Source organism: Myotis myotis, unplaced genomic scaffold (assembly GCF_014108235.1).
Source record: "Myotis myotis isolate mMyoMyo1 unplaced genomic scaffold, mMyoMyo1.p scaffold_m19_p_12, whole genome shotgun sequence".
In the NCBI taxonomy this organism is placed as follows: domain Eukaryota; kingdom Metazoa; phylum Chordata; class Mammalia; order Chiroptera; family Vespertilionidae; genus Myotis; species Myotis myotis.
Window position 1 is genome coordinate 37,190,971 of NW_023416316.1, and position 26,111 is coordinate 37,217,081.

At 45.0% G+C, this 26,111-nt stretch overlaps 1 protein-coding gene across 2 annotated transcripts in view; it reads right to left on the reverse strand.

Moving 5' to 3' along the window:
- The window catches only part of PCSK5 (proprotein convertase subtilisin/kexin type 5), a 417,746-nt gene that overhangs the window by 11,964 nt on the left and 379,671 nt on the right, over window positions 1–26,111 (reverse strand). For both annotated transcript variants that reach the window (XM_036330796.1, XM_036330795.1), the window contains 5 exons: window positions 24,620–24,837; window positions 23,488–23,730; window positions 19,988–20,218; window positions 14,151–14,328; window positions 7,316–7,533 (listed from right to left, as the gene is read on the reverse strand). In XM_036330796.1, coding sequence (XP_036186689.1) covers window positions 7,316–7,533; window positions 14,151–14,328; window positions 19,988–20,218; window positions 23,488–23,730; window positions 24,620–24,837 — 1,088 coding nt within the window. The remainder of the gene's footprint in view (window positions 1–7,315; window positions 7,534–14,150; window positions 14,329–19,987; window positions 20,219–23,487; window positions 23,731–24,619; window positions 24,838–26,111) is intronic.

Genomic DNA, 26,111 nt, shown 5'->3' on the forward strand with positions numbered 1-26,111 from the left:
GCTATCCAGCAAATGGCTCTGCACAGGGCTTGGGCGGGGCGGGTCCCCGGGGATCTACAGGGCAGGCCGGAGTGAGCAGTTACGGCTGCTCTCAGTCCCGTCCCTAGGGGCTCTGCCTCACAGAGTCCCAGCAACCACTGCAAACCTCGGAGAGAAAGCTGCCTTCGAGTTCTGACTGAAGCCAGACAGTCCCTCTTCTCCCGTTTGAGTCTGGGTCCCTAGAGACTCGCCCGGGTCTGGAGCTCAGAGTCTGAAACTCCCTCCCGATTGAAAATAATAACCGCGCCCTCCGCCTCCAGCCCGCTCCGCGTGCACTCCGCACTTGAGTATTTCACTTCAGCACTGTGCCTCCTCTGAGTCTGGGTATGATATTCTCTTTCCTCCTAGTTGTAGAATTTCCACTCAGCCAGCCTTCCTGTGGTTCTGGATGATGTCCGTTCCGTCTTTTAGTTGTTTTTTGAAGTGGTTGTTCGAGGCAGCAATCTCCGGCGTTAACCTATGCCGCCATCTTGGTTTCCTCTCACTAATCTCCTGCTTATTTTTAACTAGTATAGAGGACAAGGATTATACCTTAACACATGAACCACCAAGTAGAGGAGGTCTGGATCTATAGATTCTGTTTCCTGTGGAGGTAATAACCCTCTCTCCTAATTCAGAGACCCCAAGAATGACTGGCTCAAGCATTTCTTTCTATTCAAATATCAAGGGATAACTAAGAGTTTGGAGACAGGAGACCTGAGCTCTAAGAAGACTCTGGCAGTTTTGCTGAGAATATCAAAACAGAAGCCTAGAGACAGACAGGACATGGAAAGTGCCTGGTATTGTGAGTTGGAATTTGTATAGGTCTTCCGATCAGAAGAATATTGAAAAGAGTGGTTAGTTAAACTTGAACTAGAACTGTGAGTTCTGTCCTTCAGATTCACTATGGAGTTAGCACTTCATGTCTGATCTGTGAACTCAATCATTTATAAAGTTTCTATGGAAAAATGAATTCTGAGCTATGAACAACATCTTAGAGAATAAACCTTTATTGCTCAACTGCTTCGATTAGGGCTGTCTGTCATGATATAAATTCAAAGCCATTCTATTTTTATTTTACTTCTAGATTTATACAGAATTTCCTACATGTCTGGGACATAACTACAGTCTCTGATGAAAGAATCAATCTTCCCCTACTTCCTTTCTTCCTACCCTACATTTTTCTAAAATATAGTTTACATGTCTTACTCCAATTTTAAAATAAAGAAGTGTGGGTTTTGTTTTTCTTTATGAAGAGAAATTTAGGGTAGGAAAAATTAAAAGAGGAAAAAAGGGTTACAAAATGTGTACCTTAAGGTTGGTTAAATTTTTTTCAGAAGACCAGCAGCAATTTGGCTGAGGCCTAGGTCCTGGGCAGTCCCCAAAGGCACTACCTGTCACCTTGGGTAACAAATCAGTAATTCCCTTTAAATCTCCTACATTGATTTATGGCAAAATCTCCACACTTAGGGCACCCAGAGTCTTTTGCAAAAGGCAGTTTGTTAATTTTCCAGAATGTTTTCTCTGTTTTCAAGTTTAACACCCGACATTTATCATTGCTTCTAAGGATCTGCAGGAGCCTTGGGACCTATAAAGACAGCTTTGGTATTTCCTTAAAATTCAGAACAGCTCACCATCTGCTCTACCTTGGACTGACCCCCATGGGATGAATTCGCCAAGGCAGAGCAACCCTGGGGGCTGTTTATGGCATTATTTACACAGAAAGAGGCAGCTTGGGAGAGTTAGGGGGGTTGGGCTACTCAGCCTGGATTTTTATTTCAAACAATTTTGTGAGGAAGATAAATAAAAAGTTAAGTGTGTGAAGGCAAGGAATAAACTAATTGTGGAGGAACCAATTGCATACAAACATATATACTTATTAGGCCTGGTGTGCTCCTCCCCCCCTCCCACACTTTACCTAGTGCTTTTAAACTTTTAAAAAATACCCTAATATTAGTAGGCAGTCAAATGTGAATAAAATACAATCTAGTTGGCAAGTTACAATTTTCCTTTTATTTTTCATACATCCTCAGTTCTTAGTATGATGACTAATGTGTATTTTTTTAATATATTTTTATTGATTTCAGAGATGAATGGAGAGGAAGAGAGAGATAGAAACATCAATGATGAGAGAGAGTCATTGATGGGCTGCCTCCTGCATGCCCAACACTGGGGACTGAGCCGTAACCCGGGCATGTGCCCTGACCAGGAATTGAACCCTGACCTCTTGGTTTATAGGGCAATGCTCAACCACTGAGCCATGCAGGCTAGGCTGATGACTAATATTTTAAGAAGAAAGGAATTCATACTTTTTTCAATCAGTATACAGCTCAAGAGAAAACCTGTCCTCAAATTTTGTACACCCAAATCCTATAGTTTCTGATAGGGTTCACTCTTGGCATTGTACATTCTATGAACTTGGACAAATGTTTCACCATTATAATATCATACTAGAGGCCCGGTGCACAAAATCCATTCACCGGGGCAGGGTTGGTCCCTCAGCCTGGCCTGCACTCTCTTGCAGTCTGGGACCCCCCCTCGGGGGATGTAGCAGTGTGCCAAGTGGCAGGCGGCCAGGGAGAAACCCGAATCAGGGCTAGGCACTGCTTGCGCACATCCTGTCCCACTGCGCCTAATGCCACAGAGTCAGGAGAGGCTCCCACTGTGGCAGCTGCGCTCCCCAGCTGTGAGCCCGGCTTCTGGCTGAGCGGCGCTCCCCCTGTGGGAGCACACTGACCACCAGGGGGCAGCTCCTGCATTGAGTGTCTGCCCCCTGGTGGTCAGTGCGCATCATAGCGACTGATCGTTCTGGTCGTTCCACCGTAATGGTCGCTTAGGCTTTTATTATACAGGCTAGAGGCCCAGTGCACGAATTCGTGCACCATTGGGGTCCCTCAGCCGGGCCTGTGGGATGGGGCCGAAACCAGCTCTCCGATATCCCCTGAGGTGTCCGGGATTGTGAGAGGGCACAGGTCAGGCCAAGGCACCCAGAGGTGCATGATTGGGGCCGGGGAGGGACGTGGGAGGGCTCCAGGGCGTGTCCAGTCCATCTCACTCAGTCCTAATTGGCTGGACCCCAGCAGATGTCAAAGACTTAGAAAAAAAAAGGGGAATGTGAAATATCTCAATCAATTTTATGTTGACTGTATATTAAAATACTATTTGGGGTATATTAAAGGAAATATATGAAATTAATTTTACCAGGTTTTTTTTAATGTGACTCCTAGATGTAAAGTTATATGTATGGCTTGCATTATATTTCTCTTGGGAACTGCCGAAACATCATGCTGTGAGAGACACAGAAGACATTCTGGGACTCGTCTGAGTAGCACATGACCATTCCCAGGTTAGTGTGTGGGAGAGTCACTCTCTCCATTTTCCCCCCTTCTCGGTTTTAACACATTTCTTTCAGCCTAGGCTGCAACCACCAGAGCAAAGTGGGGGCTGTGACTCTGGCCCGGGGTTGCAGAGAAATGCAGGGATCCTGGCCCAGAGCAGAGGAAAGCGGCTCCGAGCTGAAGACCAAGACTGACCCTCAGGCACCTCGACCTCTAAGCAGCCCCTCAGTCAGGGCGGGACTGCGGTTTCCTCGCACTGTTGTAGTTTCATCGTTTCTTGTAGTTTTTCCTGCTCTTCCGACTGCAGCTTCTTTTTTTTTTTTTTTTTTTTTTAATATATTTTATTGATTTTTTACAGAGAGGAAGGGAGAGGGATAGAGAGTTAGAAACATCCATGAGAGAGAAACATCCATCAGTTGCCTCCTGCACACTCCCCACTGGGGATGTGCCCACAACCAAGGTACATGCCCTTGACCAGAATCGAACCCTAGACCCTTCAGTCCACAGGCCGATGCTCTATCCACTGAGCCAAACTGGTCAGGGCCGACTGTAGCTTCTTGAGCCTTTTCTGACCCGATGGAGTTCACGGTCCCTCTGTTTTTGTTTCCTCTTGCAAAGCTCCTCTTTTTCTTTCTCTGATTCTAGCTGTTTCCTTTCCCCTGCCCTCTGCCTCTTTGTCTCAGAGCTTTTGTTCTCTTTGCTGTTCCAGCTGCTGAAATTTCTGCCGTCTGGGTTGCGGTTTTACTTAATTGACGCACCACCCAGGGGTTTGGTCAGAGAAAAGAAGCCAGGCCATCGCGGCCAGGCCACGCCACTCCACGCCCTGGCCTCCCACGTGAGCTCCATGCGCCACGCCCTGGCCTCCCACGCGAGCTCTGTGCGCCACGCCCTGGCCTCCCACGTGAGCTCCCTGCGCCATGCCCTGGCCTCCCACGTGAGCTCCCTGCGCCATGCCCTGGCCTCCCACGTGAGCTCCCTGCGCCAACCTCTGGCCTCCCACGTGAGCTCCCTCCGCAGGCGCTGTCAGTTGTGAAGCTGATGCACTCGCAGCACCCGGAGCCGTACAGGACGTGCACCTGGAAGCATCTGGTCTGTCATCTCGCGGTTGGGGGTCCAGCATGGGGGTGTCCACGTTGCGCATCTCCCCACACTTCGCCAACACCCTGACCACCTTGCTGGGCTTCTCTGAGCCTGACTCCTTCAGGGCAGTCCCTCCTGGGAAGTCGTGTAGGCCCTTCTCCCGGCTGCATCGTGGAAGAAGGAGCCCCAGGCGTGGCTGGTGGGGACATCGATTTTGAACTTGGTGGCGAGCACCTTGAGGACAGCCTTGCCGTGGGAGCAGGCCAGGAGTGACTGGACCAGACTCTTGCTCTCCACCCCGCCCTTGAAGCGCATGCAGGCCAGGTGCCCTTGGAAACCCGGAGGGCGGGCGCCTGGTGGTGGTGGCCCGTGGGCTCAGGCTTGCATTTTCTACAATGCAACCTCCCATCTGGAAATGGCCGTCCTGCTGCTTCAGCTGCGGAAGGGCCATGCTGATGGTCGCCTTTGTGATGGGCGTGAGGTGGAGGCCATACATAGGGCGGAACTCCACTGTCCGAGACGGGTCAAGGACTATGGTAGCTGCTGCCACAGTGGGGCTCTGCGGGGGTCGCAGGCTGCTGCACTGGCTGGAGCTCACTGATGTCCCCAAGGACCCCAGCAGGTATGGCTGCCCTTCCTGGAGCTGCCACCGTCTGCTGAGGAGCTGATGCAACCCACCGCCTCCGCCTGCCCATGTGACAGTGCTCAGTGCTAGAGCTACAAAGGTAAGACATTAATTTGTGCCTTTTCGGACCTCAGTTTACAGTGAGGGACAAAGAATAAGTAAACTGTTACAAAATATGTCCTCTGCGCTTCAGGGACCTTGTCTTGTTCATAGTTGTCTTCTTACGTAGTTGTTGAATATAGAGCAGTGGTTCTCAACCTTGGCTGCACATTAGAATCACCTGGGAATCTTTTTAAAATCCTGATTTCTGGGCCCCAACCTCTGGAAATTCTGTTTCTTTGTTATGGGGTGGGGCCACAACATTAGTAACAAAGAAACAGAATTTCCGGAGGATAAGGCCCAGAAATCAGGATATTAAAAAGATTCCCAGGTGATTCTAATGTGCAGCCAAGGTTGAGAACCACTGATATAGAGGGTGCAGATGACATTGTCTGGGCCATAGTGCTGGACAAATATTTGTTGAATAAATAAAGAAATGAATGAACGCAGAGGACTAAAGGAACACAGAGTGGAGGTGGTTAGGGAAGGCTTTTTAGAGGAAATGCTAATTATAAAATTTATATAGAAGAAGGGCTAAGAATAGCAAACATAAAGAAAAAGATGACAGGAATGTATCCTACCAGCTGTCAATTGAAATATTGTAGGAGGTAGGGACCTAAGAAATGTCCAAATCTGTAGAGAATTTTTATGAGTTTACTTGAGCCAAAACTGATGATGGTTGCTGGGATGTAAAACCTCAATAGGTTGGAAAAATGCTCTGGAGAATAGCGGTTTTGCTGCTTATTTTGTACTTTAGGATGAAAGGAGGAGACATTAGGAGGGTTACGTGAAATCCATTGGTGATAGTTAAGGGGATGGGAGAAAGCAAAGTGGGGAAATCTCTGGGATTGATAAAAAGGCAAAATAGAGAAACACATACTTCTTTACATTGGTGGGTACAGGATAATTAATACTTAACATTTACAGCACATAGAAGTGATATTCAGGAACAAGATAATAGTCAGGGATCTGTGGTCTTGTGCTCTGATGCAGGCAGTTGTGCCTTGAAGGGTCTGGAAAAGGAGTACTCTGACATTTCAAAGTTATGCTATCTTAGATGCAAAAAGACAATAGGCAGGCTCACTTAAGGTAAAGACTGACCTTTGTCAAGGAAGATACTGGCCTAGGACATGACTACCCTTTATGACTCCCTTTTAGTTAGACATTTTTATGTTCAAATCATCGTATGTGGTTACTTTAGGTCTCTGAGTTTTTTGTTTTTAATATATATATTTTTATTGATTTTTTTACAGAGAGGAAGGGAGAGGGATAGAGAGTTAGAAATATCGATGAGAGAGAAACATCGATCAGTTGCCTCCTGCACACCTCCTACTGGGGATGTGCTTGCAACCAAGGTACATGCCCTTGACCGGAATTGAACCTGGGACCCTTCAGTCCGCAGGCCAACACTCTATCCACTAAGCCAAGCCAGTTAGGGCAATTCTCTTGAGTTTTTTTTAAGGCCCTCCATGCAGGACTCCCCTGAGCTAGTTAGCTTTACGATGTGGCCCTTTTTTTATCCAGAGAGTTATCATGGATGCATGATGATCACATTTCTCTGTCAAGCTATGGAGGAAAGTGAGCGGATAGGGATTTTAGAAAGGTCACTCCGGTACTATTGTACAGGATGACCTGGGGCGGGGGGAGAGCACAGTGGGTCCATTAACGGAAAGAGTAAATATCAGAGGAAACCCAGGCTGTGTTTGCTCTGGGACATGTTGATTTTAAGGATCTCTGGGACAGATAAGTAGGTCTCTGGAAACTCGGAATGGAGCTTGGGAGAGTTTGAGGCAGATTTCTTAAGTAGTTGTTGAAGTAATGAAAGTAACTTTCACTGGGGAGATTCCAAGATCAAAAGGCAGAGAAGGAAGACAAAGTAGGTGTAAAACACTTCCTGGAGGAGACAATACCTGTATCTGGGTCTTGAAGGATGGGAGAATCTGAAGAGGCAGCTGTGTGGTACAGGAGTAGCCCAGGTCAGAGGGCAGGTGCAGAAGCTGAGAGAATACAGAGGGTGCTGATGCTGGAGGACTGGTTATGAGGTTGTTAAGCAAAAGGACCAACCAAAGGTGGCGGGGAAACAAGAGGGGCTAAGCAGGAAGGGAAACTTTGTATTTTTCCATTCACACGTGCAAAAGGATAGATACACGCTTACCTTTGCATTCATGGCAAGTCGGATGGCATCTCTCACAGGTCTGTGTCTTTTGGTCTGCATAGTAATGATCTGGGCAGGTGCGACGACACTCGCCCTTGGAGTGGAGCAGAAAGAAAAATGTATCGCAAGACAGGCAGTCGGTGGGCCTTGGGCCCCTGCAGGCCTTGCAGCTCTTGTTGCACCTCTCACACCGTCCAGTGGAGTTTGCTGCATAATATCTGCAACCAAGGAGGGAAGCAAAGACTAAATTCTTTTTTTCTTTTTTCTTTTGAGAACTTCTATGAGTTTATTTGAGCCAAACTGACGACATGTGCTGGGGAACAAGTTCCCAAATGTTCCTGCAAAGACCATATTCTAAGCTTTGGGAAATCATGGTTAGCCACACAAGCTTAATTTATAAACTGGGTGAATTACCTTTTCTCATTAGAATTATTACTGACTATGATAATAAATCTAATGATTCTCAGTTTTCTTATCTGTAAATTAGGCATTACAGCCTCTCCCCTGCTATTTGTGAGAATTGTTAGATAACACATATAAAAGGACTTAGTTCTTATTACATACTAGAGGCCCAGTGCATGAAAGTTGTGCACAGGTAGGGTCCCTAGGCCTGGCCAGTGATCAGGGCTGATCAGGTTCCCCGCCTCCCCGCCTCCTCCTTCTCTCACTCCCTCAGCGCCCTGTGGCCACCACTGGGGTCGTCTGCCATGTTCTGCGCTGCCCCCTGGTTGTCAGCGCATGCCATAGCGAGTGATTGAACTCCCGTTCTCCTGGTTGAACTTCCGAGAGGGCACTTTGCATATTACCCTTTTATATAGATAGAAGAAGATAGTAGTACCACAGTAATTATTTACTACCTTTGCCTTCTATATATCCCTGTGTACTTGAAAATTTGAGCTTTAAGTTGTGTTGAATGGGATCAGAGAATGGAAGACATTTTAAATGTACCTCTGAATGGTTCTTCTATTTTCTCAATATAAAAAACATCTTGAAATAGGAAGTGGCATAAGTGATGTTGATGATTTCATAATAATACATGTAACCTCTATTTAAAAGATTTTTAGACACCAAATGGAACAATAATCACTGTTCATTACTTTTTTATTGTATACCTGATAGTACACTAGGGATGTCATAAACTTAATATTTCACTTTATTGAACCTAAAAATGAAACACTAGAGTGTGGCAGTTAGGAGCTTGCCCTTTGGAACAATTTTACATGGGGTCAAAGCCCAGCCAAACCACCCTGGAGCTGGTTGCCCTTCGGCAAGTCACACAACATCTCTGTATCTCAGGTCTGTAATATGGGGCTAATGTTAGTACCTAAAATTAAACAAGTTATTACTGAGAAACTTGTTAAAACAGTGCCTGACACATTATAAGTAATTAATATATATTAGTGATAATTATGAATTTCATAGTTAATCATTTCTATTTTACATATGTAAAAACTGAGGCTCAGAATTTAGACAGTTAGCTTAAGATCATATAGCTAGTTAAGTAGGACAATGTTATTTTAACTTATTTGTTAAGTAACACTATAAAAAGTGCATTCTTTGAAGGTAAATTTTAAAAAATTCACATAAGGTATAAGATAAAAGGAATCACTGTCAAAGATGAATTTCTTGAGGTCATTGAGTCATTTCGGCATCTCTGGGCGTATGCACCTGAAGCTATTGTAGAACCCCAAAGGTTCAAACCTTGGTTTCTCTGACACAATGCTATTGGGTCCATTAGTTTTTTTAAAAAATATATTTTATTGATTTTTTACAGAGAGGACGGGAGAAGGATAGAGAGAGAAACATTGATGAGAGAGGAACATCGATCAGCTGCCTCCTGCACACTCCCTACTGGGTATGTGCCCGCAACCAAGGTATATGCCGTTGACCGGAATTGAACCTGGGACCCTTGAGTCTGCAGGCCGACACTCTAGCCACTGAGCCAAACTGGTTAGGGCGTAGTTTTTTTGTTTTTTGTTTTTTTCAGTTTATTTCAGTGCTACAGACTTGTTGAAAACTAACGCCATGGCTAGATACTGCTGAGTCTGGCTCTACCTAGCCGTCCATCACTGACCTGAGTGAGTATACTTGTATCTCAGTGGCCCCGCTTGTGGCAAATCAAATATTGTTTCACCTTGTACAGTTAGGTGGAGAATAGTTACTGAAGAACAATTACAGTGAGTCATTCAGTGAAAGTGTGAGGTATTTGAGAGACAAGAGGATGAGAGGTTAACAAAAGAAAACATCAACCATGAACTGAATTGTTGATAAAGATCACATAAGATTCAAAAGAGATGAGAAACTAAGATGGCGGCATAGATAAACACCGGGAAATTGCTGCTTCCCACAACAATCGATAAATGCATCAAAAACACAAGGTGGACACCATCCAGAACTACAGGAGGGCTGGCTGAGTGTAAATTCTACAACTAGAAGGAAAGAAAAGCACACTGCGAGCGGGAGGAGCTGCGGAGGTGGAGTGCAGAGGTACGGGGGCTCGCGCGGAAAGGGTCTGGCACCTGAGGACGCGGCTGTCTTTGAATCCGGAGGGAGACACAAGCTCCCTACGGCTCTGAAATCCGGTTCCGGGAAGTCTCTGGGGACCCAGGACTCATACGGGGAGAAACTGGACTGTCTGGCAGCAGGCGAGCTTGAGAGCGGCTTTCCCTCAGAGGTGCTTGCAGCCATTGCCGGGACACTGGGACTCCCAACTCCTTAGGGTGGGGCTGAGGCTCCGCCATAGCTGCTTCCTCCGCCCTTTGATTCCTTGAGACCCCGCCCCGCCCAGGCTTCGGCAGAGGCTTTTGCATATGAATGCCCCGGCCATTTGCAACCTGTAATTACCTAACCGCAGCCGGGCCAGATAGACCCAGAGCTTCCAAGAGAAGGCCCAAGGACCCACAGCGGCTTGCATTGCTACACAGCTGAGCATCATCAGGGCACTTCCAAACTCCAAAAAAAAAAAAAAAAAAAAAAGAAGGGGAATCTGCAGTTCTCTTCAGAGTTCCTGCTGTGTAACCTCAGGCAGAGGCTAAATTAGCACCTCCTTAGATCCAAGAGCCACTGTACCCAGTGGTCAGAGGGGGACCATCCAGATCACAACTCCTCAGATCCATAAGGGACACACTCAGGGTGCAGTCTCAGTGAGCACCAAAGCCCCACTGAAGCAAGTCTTGCCCCAGAAGGGTGTCTCCAGCACAGAAGTTCTCCCACTGCAGACACAGCTGATTCTCGCTGCCAATTGCCCTGGAGGTCAATTCCTCCCAGTGATCCTACAACAACCAAGGCATAGCTACAACAAGACTGTGCACAAAGCCCACGAGGGGGTGCACCAAGAGTGTCCACCTCAGGTAACTGGGGAGGCTGAGCCACTGGGCCCTACAGGACACCTAGCACACAAAGCCACTCTATCAACACAGGGAAGCAGCCAAAATGCGGAGACAAAGAAACAGGTCACAAATGGCAGAAATGGAGGAAAGCAAACGACTGGATATAGAATTCAAGGCCACGTTTATAAGGTTTTTCAAGAATTTTATGGAAACCGCCGATAAATTTAATGAGTCCCTCAATAAGTATAGTGAGACCATGGAGGACATGAAAAAGGACCAACTAGAAATTAAGCATACACTGACTGAAATAAAGAATAATCTACGGAGATCCAACAGCAGACAAGAGGATCCCAAAAATCAAGTCAAAGATTTGAAATACAAAGAAACAAAAAATACCCAACTGAAAAAGAAAAAAGAAAAGAGATTCCAAAAATATGAAGATAGTGTAAGGAGCCTCTGGGACAACTTCAAGCGTACCAACATCAGAATTATAGGGGTACCAGAAGAAGAGAGAGGGCAAGATATTGAAAACCTATTTGAAGAAATAATGACAGAAAACTTCCCCCACCTGGTGAAAGAAATAGACTTCCAAGTCCAGGAAGCGCAGAGAACCCCAAACAAAAGGAATCCAAAGAGGACCACACCAAGACACATCATAATTAAAATGCCAAGAGCAAAAGACAAAGAGAGAATCTTAAAAGCAGCAAGAGAAAGACAGTCAGTTACCTACAAGGGAGTACCCATACGACTGTCAGCTGATTTCTCAACAGAAACCATGCAGGCCAGAAGGGAGTGGCAAGAAATATTCAAAGTGATGAATAGCATGAACCTGCAACCAAGATTACTTCATCCAGCAAAGCTATCATTCAGAATAGAAGGTCAGAGAAAGAGCTTCACGGATAAGAAAAAGCTAAAGGAGTTCATCACCACCAAACCAGCATTATATGAAATGCTGAAAGGTATTCTTTAAGAAGAGGAAGAAGAAAAAGGAACTCTTACCATTTGCCACAGCATGGATGGAACTGGAGAGCGGATAAATACCACATGATCTCACTCATTTGTGGAATATAATGAACAACATAAACTGATGAACAAGGACTGATCCAGAGACGGAGAGGCATTGATTGGACTGTCGGGCTTTGGAGGGAGGGTTGGGGGGGGGGGGGGTAAGGGGGAAAGATCAACCAAAGGACTTACATGCAGGCATATAGGCCTAACCAATGGACACGGACAACGGGGGGGAAGGGGGGGAGGGCATGAGCGGGGGGTGGGGGGGTAGAGGGTAACGTGGGGACAAGGACACATATGTAATATCTTAATCAATAAAAATATATTAAAAAAAAAAAAGATTCAAAAGAGAAAGCAATAGGAAAAAGTGAAAATCCATACAGAATGGAAGGACTACACAGGAATGAAGCCAGAAGATCTGATTTTTAGTTTTTACTCCACCATCTACTAGTAGCTGTGTGACTTTGAGTAAGTCATTTAACCTTTCTGAGACTTGCTTTCCTCACCTGTGAAATGGAGAGAATAGTATCAACCTCATACAATAGTTGCTGAATCAAATCCTAATGTAAAGAGACAGAGTGAGTGGAGATGCTATGTAAACTCTAAAGCAGCCTACAGACATTCTTCACTAATGTTATGAAGATGAAAAGAATCAGTAGGAACTCTGGGAAAAAATAACTAAAGGGTAACGCTAAAAGAAAGACAGTGGAGAGTTTAGTGGATCACATTTAGAGTAGAGTGCCAATGCTTACTTTTATGACTCTTTTGCATAAGGTGTTTGTGGAATCTCTTGAGCCTGTAGCTTTGAGGAGGATCTTGTGCATAAGTACAAATGGTAACTTGGACCTTCAAGATCCTGCTCTGAGGCCAAACACTAAAATAATTGTGTGTGTTGAGAATTACACACATAGGGTGCAGAGAATTACATACCTGCCTTTCCATGGCAAACAGATTTAACATATGAAGTTTATGCAATGCATGTGGGTCATTAATTTTACAAGAGGAACAATTTCAGTTAAATATCTTCACTTATACCTCATGAATACCCTATTTATTCTCCATTAAAGACATTTATGGCAACCCATGCCTGTCTCTCAATGGACCACTTCACACACGATGAAACAATTGTCTTCTTAAATCCACGGTCTGCAATCTATTCAGATGACCGAATTATACCCCCTTTTTGTGAATAAGAATATTTATGACTTGATTTGAGGAAGATGGAGACTCTTTATATGGGGTACAGATTTTTTTCAGGCACTTATTAGGATGAAGGGGAAGGGCCAAGGTAGGCAGGTCCAGCCCCTCTCTCGTCTGGCAGAGCCCATTCTGCACTGATCCAGTGTGGCTGGTGTGTTTTGAGGGCTGCAATGTGTGTGCCTCTGTGCTGATGGTTGTAGTAACGTGTGAAAAAGAAGAGGTGTTTTTCTTCCAAGAGCTTGTCATTTTTTGGGGAAGAGATAGGTAAGAAGAATAAGTTCTTGAAGGTCAAAATCTTTGTCTTACTCACCTTATACATATAAGGTATTCTTCATTAAGCATGTGTTGAATGAAAGAGCAAATGAATGAGGTAAATCAAAACACAAGGCAGTGTATAGCACTAAAATGAGTCATACAAACACTGATTGCTATAGAACTGAAGAGATGTGCCAATTTGGGCAAAAGCATTTGGGGAAAGGTTAAGGTTACAGCTTTTCAATCTGAGTCTGGAAACTCTCTGTGCTCTAGGTTAGGGAAGGAAGAGTTAGCAACAGGCCTGCAATCAATCTTTCTCTTCAGCGGAGATGCCTAAGGGTAAAAAAACGATGACCTAGTCAAATCCTTTTCCAAAAATGCTTGTCAGAAGGCCTTTTGTTAAAAAAAAAGAAAAAGAATAGAGTTCTTATCGTTGAAATGCTTTTAAAAGGATATATCCATGTGTTTAGGTTGCTTATGGCAATTAAACATGTAACTTGAGAGTTTAAGGGGGGCATGGCAGGTTAGAGAATTAGCGGAGAATTAAATGGAGATATTTAACTGAAAATTGTTCCTTTTGTGAAAGCAACATTACACATACATTGCTTAGACATCACATATTAAATGTGATAGAACAAATCCAAATGCAGAAGAGAAAGAACCTACGTTCATGGTCTTGAATTTCTCTAAGGGAAGAATGCGTCACCTCTTTCTTGTGATCGCTTTACAGCCTTTGAATTGTTAGTGAAGTTTGGCATGCGAGTCTGATTTCACAATCTGACCCTTTGTGTTCTCTTGCTGGGTCACTTGCCTCTTCTGTTTCCCTTTTCATTACTCTGAACTGGCAGAAATCCTTTGGGCACTGTTAGGCCTGGGTTGTACTCTCTCATCTTTGTCCTTTACTGGCAGTGAGACTTCAATCTGTTTACCAATATATACGTGTTCTGAGACTTAGCTTCCCCGTCTGCAAAATGGGTTTGCTAATAGTGAGATCTGGATTGCTTATGGGATTAAATGAGGGAAAAGTGGGTCGAACAACTTACCCTTCCCTGCACTGGGGCAGGCACTCCTTTCCCAGCTGGAACCAGCCTGGTGGGCAGGAGAGGCACTGTGTGCTGTGTCGCCCTTCACATGTCCTACAAGAGCTGTGGCAGGGGTTACAACGGTGGCCGTCTTCATCAGTGTAGTAGCCCTCAGGGCAGTCCTGCACACAGGTCATGTCTGCCAAGGGAGGAAAAGAGTCAGTCTTGGTATTAAGTATGGCACATATCTCCCAAACCTCCTCTGCCTGCTCTCCGCTGTGTACATGGTGGAGGGGGATGCACGAGGAATGAGACAGTATCCCTGTGGGCTGATGGCTATCCTTGGGAGCTAAGATGAATATCCAAGAAATAGATTCAGCTATAATGTCATTAGGAGTGGAGAGAAAACAGAGGTCAGAGTGGACTGGCCATGTTGGGCATGATAGAAACCAGCCTGTAAAAATGAGCTAGAGGATGGAGGGGGTCTCCCAAGAGAGGGAGCCCATTTAAGGCAGGAGTGAGTCAGGGCTCCATTGAAGAAAGCAGAAAGTGTGATGATGTCTTCCCACAATCTCAATTTTCTATTTCTAGCCTTGAATGTGTTCTCGCCTGTATATCAGATTTTATCTTTTGTTCTGCTGTGTTGTCCACACACTATTGCTCTTGAAATTTAAATGAATTTAAAATGAAATAAAATTAAAACTTCAGTTCCTCAGTTGCATGAGCACAGATATAAAGCATTTTCATCATGACACCAAGTTCTGTTGGCAGTGAGACTCTGCTTTGCCCATGTATTTAAAAATTAAATTAAAACCTTAAATCTGGAGAACCAAGATGGCGGCATAGGTTAACGCCGGAGTTTGCTGCTTTGAACAACTACTTCAAAAGTGAAACCAAAAAACGGAAGGGACATCACCCAGAACCACAGGAACGCTGGCTGAGTGGAAGTCCTACAACTAGGAGGAAAGAGAAACGCATACGGACACTCAAAGGAGGCACAGTGCTGAAGTCAAATTCTGAGGTGCGGAGTGCGCAGAGTGGGCTGGCGGCGGAGGGCGCGGTTGGCGTTTTCAATCGGGAGGTAGTCACAGACTCTGAGCTCCAGATCCGGGCGAGTCTCTAGCGACCCAGACTCAAACGGGAGAAGCGGGACTGTCTGGCTTCGGTCAGAGCGAGTGCAGCTTTCTCTCTGAGCTTTGCAGCGGGTGCTGGGACTCAGAGAGGCAGAGCCCCTGGGGACAGGACTGAGAGCCGCCATAACTGCTCTCTCTGGCCCACCCTGTTGATCCTGTGCGACCCGCCCCGCCCAAGCCCTGCACACAGGCATTTGCCGGATAGCCTCAGGCAAACGCCAGATTAGCACCTCCCTAGGGGACAGAAGTTCTCTCACTGCTGACACAGCTGATTCTCATAGCCACTTGGCCTGGAGGTCAAACCCTCCCTGGAATTAGCTACAACAATCAAGATTTAACTATAAGACTGCGAACAAAGACCACTAGGGGGTGCACCAAGGAAGCGTAACAAAATGCGGAGACAAAGAAACAGGACAAAATTGTCAATGGATGATATAGAGTTCAGAACCACACTTTTAAGGTCTCTCAAGAACTGTTTAGAAGCCGCCGATAAACTTAATGAGATCTACAAGAAAACTAATAAGACCCTCGATCTTATATTGGGGAACCAACTAGAAATTAAGCATACACGGACTGAAATAACGAATATTATACAGACTCCCGACAGCAGACCAGAGGAGCGCAAGAATCAAGTCAATGATTTGAAATGCGAGCAAGCGAAAAACACCCAACTGGAAAAGCAAAATGAAAAAAGAATCCAAAAATGCGAGGATAGTGTAAGGAGCCTCTGGGACAGCTTCAAGCGTACCAACATCAGAATTATAGGGGTGCCAGAAGATGAGAGAGAGCAAGATATTGAAAACCTATTTGAAGAAATAATGACAGAAAACTTCCCCCACCTGGTGAAAGAAATGGACTTACAGGTCCAAGAAGCGCAGAGAACCCCAAACAAAAGGAATCCAAAGAGGACCACACCAAGACACATCATAATTAAAATGCCAAGAGCAAAAGATAAAGAGAGAATCTTAAAAACAGCAAGAGAAAGAAACTCAGTTACCTACAAGGGAATACCCATACGACTGTCAGCTGATTTCTCAACAGAAACTTTGCAGGCCAGAAGGGAGTGGCAAGAAATATTCAAAGTGATGAATACCAAGAACCTACAACCAAGATTACTTTATCCAGCAAAGCTATCATTCAGAATTGAAGGTCAGATAAAGAGCTTCACAGATAAGGAAAAGCTAAAGGAGTTCATCACCACCAAACCAGGATTATATGAAATGCTGAAAGGTATCCTTTAAGAAGGGGAAGAGGAAGAAAAAGGTAAAGATACAAATTATGAACAACAAATATGCATCTATCAACAAGTGAATCTAAGAATCAAGTGAATAAATAATCTGATGAACAGAATGAACTGTTGATTATAATAGAATCAGGGACATAGAAAGGGAATGGACTGACTATTCCTGGGGGGGAAAGGGGTGTGGGAGATGCGGGAAGAGACTGGACAAAAATCGTGCACCTATGGATGAGGACAGTGGGTGGGGAGTGAGGGCGGAGGGTGGGGCGGGAACTGGGAGGAGGGGAGTTATGGGGGGGAAAAAAGAGGAACAAATGTAATAATCTGAACAATAAAGATTTAATTTAAAAAAAAAAAAAAAAAAAAAAAAAAAAAAAAAAAAAAAAAAAAAAACCTTAAATCTGCTCTGTATAGAGAGATGAATTGGAGTTGAGTTGTTTAGGCCCACATCACCCCAGTCCTTCCTCCGCTAACCCTAGTGGAGCTGCTGATTCTTGTCTTTTCTTTGTCCTTATTAACATTTAGGGGTGGAAATTAAGGGTGGTTTAATTAGAAAGCAGAGAGCTGAGATTTGCTGGCTTTGCAGTTTAGCACATGGTTCTTAGAGGCAACTTCTTCCCCAGCTTTACCTTAACCTCCCTGAATGGGAGTCAGGCTCTCCTGCAATTTTAGTTAGCCCCTGGTCAAGTTTAGACTGGACCATAAGCCAGTTTGTTTCCATAACTATAGCATTAAGCACAGGCACTGGTGGGAAAGCTGAATCATACTAGAGCTGCTGTGGACTCAACCTCTCTACTGGGAGACTTTCTGAGCTACCCGAAGGCAGGGCCATGCCATTCATGTCTGATTTTCCAGCACAACACACAAGGCCAGATCCCCAGTCAATGTTTATTTGGTGGCTATTTTGTTAAAGATAGATGTTCGAAATGGTTCATTGTCCAGCTGCAGTATCAGTTAACTAGGGGGAAGCCTTAATCCCTTAAAGATGAAACATCTCTGTATTAGTTTCCTATTGCTGTAGTAACATATTTCCATAAACTTAGTGGCTAAAAACAGAACAATTGTATTAGCTTACAATTCTGCAGGTGAGATGTCTAAAACGGGCCCAGGGGGCTATTAACCTTGTAGAGAGACTCTGGGGGAGAATCTGTTTTCTTTGCCTTTTCCAGCTTCTAGAGTTTGCCTGTACTCCTTGACTTGTGGCCTCCTCCTCCATCTTCACAGTCACAACATAGAACCTTCTCTCCCTCTCTGTTCCTCTGCTCTGACATCTCATAGCCTTGAACTACTAATGTTGATCATCCTGCCTCCCTCTTATAAGGACCCTTGTGATAATCCAGGATAATCCTCCTAAATCAAAACTATTAATTCAATTACATCTTCAAAAATCCCTTTTACCATGTTAAGTACGTATTCCCAGGGTCTGGGGATCAGGACATGGGCATTTGTAGGGGGCTAATATTGTTTTTAGGAGGTTTAGTATTGTTCAGTCTACCACAACCTCTGGAGGAATTATCTGGTTTATTCCTAGCCTGACCTTTGAGAGGGCAGTGGTGAGGGATGGAGTGGGAGGATATGAGAAGATCAGGCCTGAGCACATTCTGTGCCCAGCCCTTGGGGGACTGTGTAGAGAGGATCACACAGTGTGTACTGTGTTACACCTTAGCGCTGAAGTCTCAGTTCTAATCTGATTCATATTCCTAGTTTAAGAGAAGACCTACCTTGTAATGATAAGACATCTTCCTGTCTGTGTGAAGGCACCTGAGGTGGTCACTGGTAGCACTCTAAGTTGGGGATAATTAGAAAAGAAGGTCCTGGTGTTTGGATGATATAAAGATCTGGAATGTTCTCATGAAGCAGTAACTGTAGGGAAGAGAGGCCACTGAGATTTGTGTAAGTGGCACTAAAATGGATAGATGGAGAAGACTGATGTCTTGGAGAGTCTTCTATTGGGAGGTGATTAGGAGTGATAGGAGGAAATCTACTCCTGTGTCTTACCAGGGGAATGGTGCCCTTGTGATGACATCTCAACAAGAAGAGGAGAAATTGTTACCTATTTCTACTCTGAGTGTCTTGTTTCTCAGGTCTGCTCTGCTGGGTTGAGGAACTCTAACATTTTCTCAGTCTTCAGCATACTTGCCTCTTTCTTCTCTTTCCCACACACCTTCATTGCTCCTTTTTTCACTTCAGTGGAGTTTTGTTTCATTTTCTTTCTCCCATACCTGTGTTAAGCCCAATCATGGTATCCCTGGAAACTTGAGGACATTGCCTCACATTAGCAATAACCTTCACAGGTGACCTGCTGGAGGTGGCCAACCCCAGACTGTGACATACTGTGTTCAAGAAGATGTATTAATCAACAGATGCTAAATCAAGGGGAAATTTTGATGAGGTGATGAATATCTACATGCTCATAAAATGTCTCTTCACAGACTGCTTTTTAATCACAAGGGGAAATAGTAACTACAAAGTAGAGAACTTAGACAGCACCCTGAACGGGATAACATCACTGTAGATGGGCAGGTAGGTGATTGTCGTGTGTCTCCAGAAGGACATAACAGCTATGTAGTGTTCCTGCTGAGAATGTATAATCTCCATCTAATCCTGGGGAAATGTCACACAAACCCCAATGGAGGTTAGGACTGTGTTCTTCTAAAATGTCAACATTATAAAAGAAAAAGAGTCTGTGGAAATGTGTCAAATTAAAGAAGGCTAGGCCTAGCCAGCTTGGCTCAGTGGACAGAGCGTCGGCCTGCAGGCTGAAGGGTCTGGGGTTTGATTCCAGTCAGGGCGCATGCCGGAGTTGCAGGCTTGATCCCCAGTAGGGGGCCTGCAGGAGGCAGCCAATCAATGATTCTCTCTCATCATTGATGTTTCTTTCTCTCGCTCTCTCTCTCTGTCTCTCTTCCCCTTCCTCTCTGAAATCAATCAAGAAAGGAGGCTAAAGAGACATGGCATCTAAATGCCATGACTGTGAACTGGACCCTGTTCTAAAGGGGAATTGACACAATTATAAATATGGATGGGATATTGAAGTATGGTATCAGTGCTAAATTCACTAGTGTTGACAACTGCACTGTGGTCATGTAAGAAAGCATTCCTAGTCTTAGGAAGTAAATGCACACTGAAGTATTTGTGGGAAAGGGACCATGATGTACGAAACATATCCTCAAATGGTTCAGAAAAGATTTGTTGTGAATTATGTATACATATGCATAGAGAGAGAGAGAGAGGGAACAAGAACAAGACTGATAAAGCAAAAGGGGTAAAAGATTAACAAAAGAAGAGGTGGGTAAAGGGCATATGTGTGGTGTGCCATGGACTATTCTCACTTTTCCATCTTTTCTGTGGGTCTGAAACATTTTTAGACACAAAGTAAAAAATTAAGAAGAAAGACACCAATATCTACTGGGCACCAGGCATCATGAAAGGTAGTTTCCCAGATGGGGGGAAAGACAGAGCCCGTCTCGAGGAAAGTGACTCACTGAGGAGGAGGCTGTCCCTCGGGCAGGTGTGACACTGGTCCTTGGAGGGCCCGGTGCAGCGGAAGCACTTGGTGTGACAGGGCTTGCAGCCCAGAGCCGCCTCATCCCAGTACTCGGAGGGGGCACATTCCTTGTGAGGCTCGCAGTCCCCGTGGCTGTTCAGCTTTAGGCCTTCCAGACACGTTGTGCAGGTCCCAGGTGATGAGCAGGTCTGGCAGGAGCTGGGGCAATCTGTGGGCAGGGTGCGGACAGCAGACAGAGAGTGAGAGTGGCCAGGGTGCCCCAGGAAGAAATCAGTTCCCCCTGGGAAGGTTATTCACATGTCTTCCTCGTTTCTTCCAGAATTTCTAGGGCTCTGTGCCATCAGTGTGGAGTCATGAGTTGGGTACATTCTTGTTGGAGCATTCTTGTTGCTGTTTCATATTCTCTATAATAATTAGGCCCTTCCTGCAACAGCCACCTCAGAAATTATTAGTAAGACTCAGTATAATTACCCAAACTACAACGAAATAAGAGGCAATTCTGCAGCAGAATGGTCACCATCATAATTCCTATTCTGTGGTCCTCCAATGACCTCCAAAATACCTTGAACTTGTCACTAGCATTGGTATATATTACCATTACCTGTTGAGTAAAAAGGTCTCTTTTATATTCATTTATGAAGGCACAATGCCTAGGAGGGCCTGGCATATAATAGGCACTCCGTAAATATTTCTTAGATATTTTAAGAACAACATACTCCCACCTCGGGATTTTAGCAGTGCTGTTTCCTCTGCCTAGAATTCTCATCTCCCAGGGATATGTGTGGCTTGCTTCCTCCATTTATCAGTGGTACCTTCCAGGCCCCCTTTTCTCTAATTTCAGCTCCATTCTGCCCAACTTCATCTCTCCCTTCCCTGCCTTATTTTGCCTTTTGACTGTCTTTAGAGTCTGCCTTCACCAATAGAATGTAAGCTCCAGAAGGCAGAACTCTGTCTGTATTGTTTCCTGCTGTTCCACAGGCCTGAAGAGCACATGGCACATAGTAGGCCCCCAGTAAGCACTCACTGTTAATAGACACAGTATCATTATTGTGATTATCGCCATCCCATTTTATCTGTATCAGGAAATTGAGGCTGGAGGTGCTAAGTCACCTGGCTGGAAAAGAGCAGGGTCAGGAGCTTAACCCACGACCTTAACAAGATCTCTTGCTCTTTCTGCCCCAGTGCCTCGGAAAAGTATGGGATTTCAAAGGTGTCTGTGCTATCTCATAGGGCAGTGATGGCGAACCTATGACACGCGTGTCAGAGGTGACACGCGAACTCATTTTTTTGGTTGATTTTTCTTTGTTAAATGGCATTTAAATATATAAAATAAATATCAAAAATATAAGTTTTTGTTTTACTATGGTTGCAGATATCAAAAAATTTCTATATGTGACACGGCACCAGAGTTAAGTTAGGGTTTTTCAAAATGCTGACACACTGAGCTCAAAAGGTTCGCCATCACTGTCATAGGGGATAATTTGAGGTGATCAGAATGGATCCCAAGTCCTTATGTTCCTCAGAGGAGATCCTGCTTGGAGATTGCTTGATTACAGATGCTTCTCTATACCTACTCAAATCTTAAGTTGCAGGTCAGGTCCTTGTTTCTCTCTCTGGAAAGGCAGGTGGTCACTTCTAATGCCAGCTGGTGTAAGGTGTAATAGCATTGCATGGAGAGACCTCAAGTCAGTTTCCAACAGTGGAGCTGGTCTGAGTGAGCCCAGGTATCTGTACTTTTTAAAAGCTCTCCAGTTGATACCAGTGGGCAAACGGGGATGAGGACCAGGGGCCCTTCTCAATGAGAAAATTAAATCAGGTAAATTAAGTACAGTAAGTACTCTGAGACCTGTTATGCTCTCTATATGGCAAATTACTTTTATTATTGAGCACCAGAGAAAGGCCAGAAGTGGATCCTCAGTCCTGCCCCAGTACAAGTAAGATAGCACTCCGGGCCTTTGGCTGAGCCTCTACACTTCTCGTGGGAGCTGACCCCCAACTCCGCAGGCTCCCTCCCTCTCTCCCCTTCTGCTATACAGGCACAGCTGCCCATCTTCAAGTCCGTGTTCTTCCACAAGTAGTTGGGTGGGACCCTGACATTAAAGAATGTACGTGACACACAAAAGGGTTTATCCAGATCATAAGGCTAGAGCAGAAAGCCTTAAGGGGTAGGTACATTATATCTTTATGTCTTACAAAGAACTATTCCCTGGGTATGTTCTTGGATGTGAATGGCCCAAGGTTGCTTCTGCCATGTGAGTTCACCCTCAGGCTCTGACGGGGTTTCCGGGGCCTGCCTCTGGATATCTGTCTATATTGTGTTTGCCTGGAGGCAACACTAGGGGCGAAATTACCGCTGTCTGCCTAGTTGGAGTGAATCCTGCGACTCTAGTTAACAATACTATATTGTACACTTGAAAGTTTCAAAGAGAGTAGATCTTAAATGTTCGTACCAAAAGGAAAAAAAAAAGGTAACTACATACATAGACGATAGACGTGCTAACTGACCTTATGTGGTCATCATTTCTCAACACATCTGTATATCAAATCGTCATGTTGTACATCTTAAACTTACACAATGTTATATGTCAATTACACCTTAATAAAACGGGGGAAAAAGAGAAAAGTTCCTTTCCCCAGAATGCCTTTCACTTGCTTGAGAATTCCCCTAGTAATGGGCAATTTATTAAAAACTATGTTCCCTGAAAACCAGTAAGGGCAAAGAATTCACGCCCAGTTAAAACATAAGAGGGCATAAGTAATAGCTCTTTCTTGAGCATGTAGGGATTGAAGTGTCCAGTGGGACATGAACGAGGGGACCCAAAGTAGGAGCTGGTAGCTTTAGGGAGGCAAATGATGAAGGGGGACAAGAGGCACCTCTATGGTACAGCTCTCCGTATGCAGCTATAAACTTTTAATGGCTTAAAGTTTTAAGAAAAATCTCCCATTTTGGATGACTTTTGAGGGCTCATTATCTCTTGTAAATGTTCATGTGAGAATCCTTTTTGATCAGCCACTGTTGTGGAGGGTCAACATTATTCCTTGCTGACAAAAGTTATATGATCAAAGCTAATGAATGATTCATTTAAAAAAATAAATTAGAGCCCTAACTGGTTTGGCTCAGTGGATAGAGCATCGGCCTGCAGACTCAAGGGTCCTGGGTTCAATTCTGGTCAAGGGCATGTATGTACCTTGGTTGCGGGCACATCCCCAGTGGGAGTGTGCAGAAGGCAGCTGATCAATGTTTCTCTCTCATCAATGTTTCTAACTCTATCCCTCTCCCTTCCTCTCTGTAAAAAATAAATAAAATATATTAAAAATAAATAAGAGCAGATTCAAAATATTAGGGAAATGGGTGGGACAACAGTTCTGGGGCTGGAACTGTGCAAACCCCACATCCTACTTGGTCTTGGCCAAATCCCATTATCCCATAAGGCTCCCTGGGATCCATCACTTGGTCATGTACCCCGAAGTCTTTACCTTTGCATTCATTAGTCTTTCTTTCATAGTAAGTTCCTGTTGGACACTTGTACAAGCACTGCCCGTCATAGAGAACGGTGAAGTACTTAGCACAGAGGTCGCAGTTGTCTGCTGAGGGGCCGCTGCACTCCAGACAGTCTTTGTGGCAGGGGAGGCATTGGTGGGCGTCTTCATCCTTGTAGAACTGCTGGGGACAGGACTGATGGCACATATCCTCATGTAGGAAGAAGGCAGGCATGCACTCTGTGGGTAGGGAAACAGCAGTTATTCCCAGGGAGACAGGAGAAAGGAATTCCTTCCACAGTGGCTGGCCCATCCTCCACCACTTTGCCTCATTTGACCTGAGTGTACACTTGCCCCACCTCCACCCAGCCAGGGCACATCATCCGTGTCCCCAAAGCCTTGACTTTGGATTGGAGGCCACATATGGGGACCTGTTTAGATGGTGCTGGGTTTCTATCCTGAAATGATCTGCCCCTTGGAGGTGCAAAAAATTGTAATTCTGTGGCAGATATGTGATGGCTGAGACGCTGGAGGTACTGTTCCAAAAGCCCAGAAAGCATTAAAATTTTCCAAGCTGTATGCAGCACCTCAGGCTTTATTTTGTGCACAAAGCAGTATGGGAACTCTTGGATAAGGTAATTTTTCACTCACTGATAGGGTAGACTAATGAAATATACATGGTTAGTCAGTATGAAGAATGCATTGTGGGTTTGTGTTAGTTCTCTTATTTCAGGGGGGAAGGGAATTCTGGAAAACACTTTGGATAGGATAGCACCAATTAAATGAGTCTGTCTTGTTCTGGAGAGGAAATCAGCATTTCCTGGAAGATAATTCCAGAGACAACAATTCCTTGCCAGGATGCTATTCTTAGAATTAACAATACTGAACAGTACTGTACATGGGTATGGACAAAATCATACAAAAGGTTCTCTTGTCTGTGTTAACTTGCAGAATCCAAAATGGAAAGGTTTTACCTCACCCTCACTTTTGTCAGTGACATGCACAGAGGTTGATAAATTTTAGTGAAGGTTCCTCCCGGTTCTGCTTGGACATCCCAACCTCAGCTGGTTGGCCCCCAGCTGGGGTAGCTCGGCAGAGCCACACACTCCCATGGGATCCTCCCAGGTACCTTTGCAGATTTTCTCATGGATGCACTCCTGACACATCTCTGGGCAGTGCTTGCACACCCCCTCCACGGCCACATGCCTCTCAGAGCAGGTTTCCTGGCACACTCCCTGGTCCAGGACAAGGCCCCCTTCACAAGCTTGGCAGTTGGTGGCATTTCCTTCACATTTTCTGCAAGGGGAGCTACAGCGTTTGCATATGCCTTCTTCTGCATAGAAGCCCCTGTGGGGAGAAGAGAGAGCTACTGGGGAAGCCTTCCAAGCAGGAAAATGATTCACACCTGGTGACAAAGAAGTTAGGGCTGAAAACGAAGGATTACTGCTCATGTCGGCCAAAATGAATTAATCAGATTTCCTGAGGAAGTATGGTAAAAAATCAAGTCTGGAAAAATAAAAGGGAAAGATATCACCCTTGTGAATTTGGTTTGTTTGAAAACAGCTTTGTTTAATTTGTATAAACTTTAGTCATCTGATTTCCCTATTTTAATCTCTGACTTTAATTTCTTTTTTCTTGTTAGAGCAGAAAATGCTGTCTGTTCAATCAATACATTTTTTAAAATAAAAATTCAATTTAGCAAATTCAAAAAAATGACTTTTAAAAGGCTCAAAAGATTTACTACCCTTAATATTGGAAGCATTTTTGCTTTTGGATGTTCCCAGCCAACCACTGATGGCTTTTTTGAACACACTCACATAACATTTGCATACAGCACCAAACATTTGGAGCACTGCTATTGGAGTATATCGTATTTTTCCGTGTATAAGATGCCACCATGTACAAGACGCCCCCCACTTTTCCAACTCAAAATTAAGAAATCAATATTTTAAACATAAAACAAAATACATTTTTTTTAGTAACTAGAGGCCTGGTGCATAAAAGTTATGCGGTGGGGGGGAGGCGGGGGGTCCCTCAGCCTGGCCTGCACCCTCTCGCAATCAGGACCCCTCAGGGAATGTCCAACAGTCGGTTTAGGCCTGTGTTCGGCAAACTGCGGCTCTCGAGCCACATGCGGCTCTTTGGCCCCTTGAGTGTGGCTCTTCCACAAAATACCACGGGTGCGCATACAGAGCGATTGAAACTTTATGGCCCATGCGCATTAGTCGGTTTTCGGCCTGGGGGAGTCTATTTTGAAGAAGTACTGTTGATATTTGGCTCTGTTGACGAATGAGTTTGCTGACCCCTGGTTTAGGCCCATCCCTCTCGCAATCTGGGACTGCTGGCTCCTAACCGCTCACCTGCCTGCCTGCCTGATTGCCCCTAACTGCCTCTGCCTGTCTGCCTGATCACCCCTAACCACCTCTGCCTGCCTGTCTGCCTGATCACCCCTAACCACCTCTGCCTGCTTGCCTGATCGCCCCCAACTGCCTCTGCCTGCCTGCCTGATCACCCCTAACTGCTCACCTGCCTGCCTGATCGCCCCCAACTGCCTCTGCCTCAGCCCCCGCCACCACGGCTTCATCAGGAAGGACATCCAGAAGGTTGTTCGGTTGTCCTGT